Source organism: Montipora foliosa, chromosome 11 (genome assembly GCF_036669935.1).
Source record: "Montipora foliosa isolate CH-2021 chromosome 11, ASM3666993v2, whole genome shotgun sequence".
Lineage (NCBI taxonomy): Eukaryota > Metazoa > Cnidaria > Anthozoa > Scleractinia > Acroporidae > Montipora > Montipora foliosa.
In genome coordinates, this window is record NC_090879.1 from 2,856,832 (window position 1) to 2,859,331 (window position 2,500).

At 37.6% G+C, this 2,500-nt stretch overlaps 2 protein-coding genes and 1 pseudogene across 2 annotated transcripts in view; 2 read left to right on the forward strand and 1 right to left on the reverse strand.

Moving 5' to 3' along the window:
* LOC137975072 (uncharacterized) overlaps positions 1 to 1,180 on the forward strand; it is a 4,106-nt pseudogene extending 2,926 nt beyond the window's left edge.
* The window catches only part of LOC137975071 (E3 ubiquitin-protein ligase RNF34-like), an 18,263-nt gene extending 16,744 nt beyond the window's left edge, over positions 1 to 1,519 (reverse strand). Inside the window, exon 1 of the mRNA XM_068822118.1 lies at positions 1,190 to 1,519. Within this exon, the coding sequence (XP_068678219.1) occupies positions 1,190 to 1,420 (231 nt within the window). The 5' untranslated portion in view covers positions 1,421 to 1,519. The remainder of the gene's footprint in view (positions 1 to 1,189) is intronic.
* Positions 1,520 to 1,575: 56 nt separating this feature from the next.
* The window catches only part of LOC137974805 (RNA-binding protein cabeza-like), a 19,938-nt gene continuing 19,013 nt past the window's right edge, over positions 1,576 to 2,500 (forward strand). The window contains exon 1 of the mRNA XM_068821789.1: positions 1,576 to 1,715. Coding sequence (XP_068677890.1) covers positions 1,700 to 1,715 — 16 coding nt within the window. The 5' untranslated portion in view covers positions 1,576 to 1,699. The remainder of the gene's footprint in view (positions 1,716 to 2,500) is intronic.

The window sequence follows — 2,500 nt, forward strand, 5'->3', positions numbered from 1 at the left end:
TATCGCATTTTCAATGAGTTACTACCCCCAGTAAAACATGAATCCTATCAAAAATGTGTTTACTGCATGTGAAGGTAACGAAAAGCGATAGTCAAGTGAAAGGAAATGTTGGTTGGACGTAAATGATACAAAGCTGGAAGTCTGGGGACGAAACTCCAGTTGAGACCGACATTTTAAATGTTTTGAATCCATTCCAAATGAAAGACACATTGTTCTTAGTTTCAGGAGATTGTAGCACTAGCTAATTCAAATAAAAACAGAAACGTTGAAGCTAATAATGTTAACTTTATCTCAAAACTGACTTTTGTTTCAAAACAACGTACGTAAGTATGTTTTGGTACTTCCGATCGATCGTATGTTGCTTTCAATGTTTTGTATGTGGTTCGTGACCCTTTGGAAAAGTAGTTTCCCACGAAACCCCCCTACCTCTTGGAAATTTGTGATCTCTTACTGAAAAGACCCACCACCACATGGAATCTATTTGTTAAAGAAATGTAGAATCTAACCTGTAACTTCTCCATTGAACAAATGAAAAAAAAATACCACATGCTGCTACTAGAATGCAATAAAAATTCTTTAAAAATCACACAAATATTTAGAGACCTCACCACAGCTTTAAATAATATAACGTGTGATTATCACAACATTGGCACATTGGCTGTCTAATGGCCCAATTCAATTCATTCCGTGTAAATAACCTCATATCAGTGTTTGATTGAGGATCCAAGTAATCCGGTGTATCATATGTTAGTTGGGAATATTTGTTTACGATCCAAGTTTGCTGTTACCATGCAATAAAAACAGTTTCTTTAAAGTTGATAACTAACACAAACAAACAATAAAATAATTAACAGTATTGTTTTCACTAGAATTTTGAGTGCCGAAATACTAAAAGGTGCGAAAATAACGCCTGGAGCGAATTCGTGCGAGCTGAGACAAAACAAGTTACTTGATAATATCCTAACAGCACATTATGTTAAGCTTATATTTTTCCGAGAAAAAAGTTATATACTTTTGACGACAGACAATGAAGCTTAGGTCGTCGTTCAAAAGCATCTCCTCTACTTACTTCCCGGAAAAAAGTGCCTTGTAAAAATTTGGACATCAGGAACATGGCTGCGCTAACCTTTAGAATTGTCAAATACAAATGAAAACAAAACAATTCAGCTTGATATTGGGAAAAAAGTACCTTTCTCCTAAAGAGTGAAAAATTGGAACTGCAGCTAAAACAAGCCATTTCTTCGAGAGCTTCCCCTGTGGAATTGAAATTGTTGGTCGAGGTTTGTTGATTGGAGTAAGAATGCGATGATGCGGAGATGGAAGTTGTTTGACCATTCGCTGCATTGAAATTCGAACGTATAATGCGATCGACGTGCTCTGAATGATCCCTTAACTCCCCAGCGATACCACCAGCGCCCATAACAGGCAAAGAAGGAGGGCTAAGGGTTAAGGACTATTTCGGCTTGATAATAAAGCAATCCATGAAGCTTGAATATTGAATGCCTCGTAAAACACCATATGTCCGTAGACTGAGGCGAGGGGAGTTTCCGTGACGTCATGACATGAAAACGAGGCTGACTTCTAGCGTGGTTTCTCTTTTTAGTAAAGGTCACGCTTTGCTCTGAAGTTGAGCGTAGATGATTCTGGTCACAAACTTTTGTTCCCTTGCTTCGTATTTTGACCCCGTTTTTGGCTTCCAATGGCTGATCAAAGCTGTAAGTATATTTCTCTGCTATATCGACGATTTTTTTGAAGGAGATTGTGTGGCATTTTTGGCGAAACCAGCGATGTGTTGGGAAGACATGCCTTCGTGGAGGGAGTGCTTCTTTCTCTTTGTGATACAATGAAATCGTACACTTTTAAGCAGGGGTTTTTACTTTTTGCCTTCCTTTTGCTTCTTCTTTTTTTGTTATGGCTGTCTTTACCGCTGCCGTTGTCTTTCTGGGCGAAAAGTAAAGCAAAATGAATGCGACAAGAGAAAAAATCTCGATATCTCTAACGGGGTTGTGAATCGCGAAATTAAAAGACTTGAAAATATTAGTTTCAAATTTATCGAATTGATAAAAGAGTTATGTCGTGGGATTGGATCACGAGGGAAAGATGTCGGATCAACTACAGAATTCTGATAAACACAGGGCCGCCACATGGCAATTGATCTGGAGCTTGTGAAGAACGATACATTTGCATATTAATATATATTCAGTGGACCCAGTATTTTGAAATTATTCCAATATTTTGATTCTTCTTTTGCGAGACTGTTAACTCCATATGCGATGGAATAAAAATGAAAGCTCCTTTAAAACATCAGCCATCAGCCGTTTTTCATTTCTTTGCCTTCCAGTGCATATGAATCAATTTAAAATAAAAATTGTTAGGGAAAGGTTTTATGATTACTTTATTCAATGTATGCATTTCTGACGCCATATTGGTTGGGGGGCAAACGCGGCTTAAATTACAGTGCATGTATGGGAATTTTGCAGACTTTGAACCATTATAATTC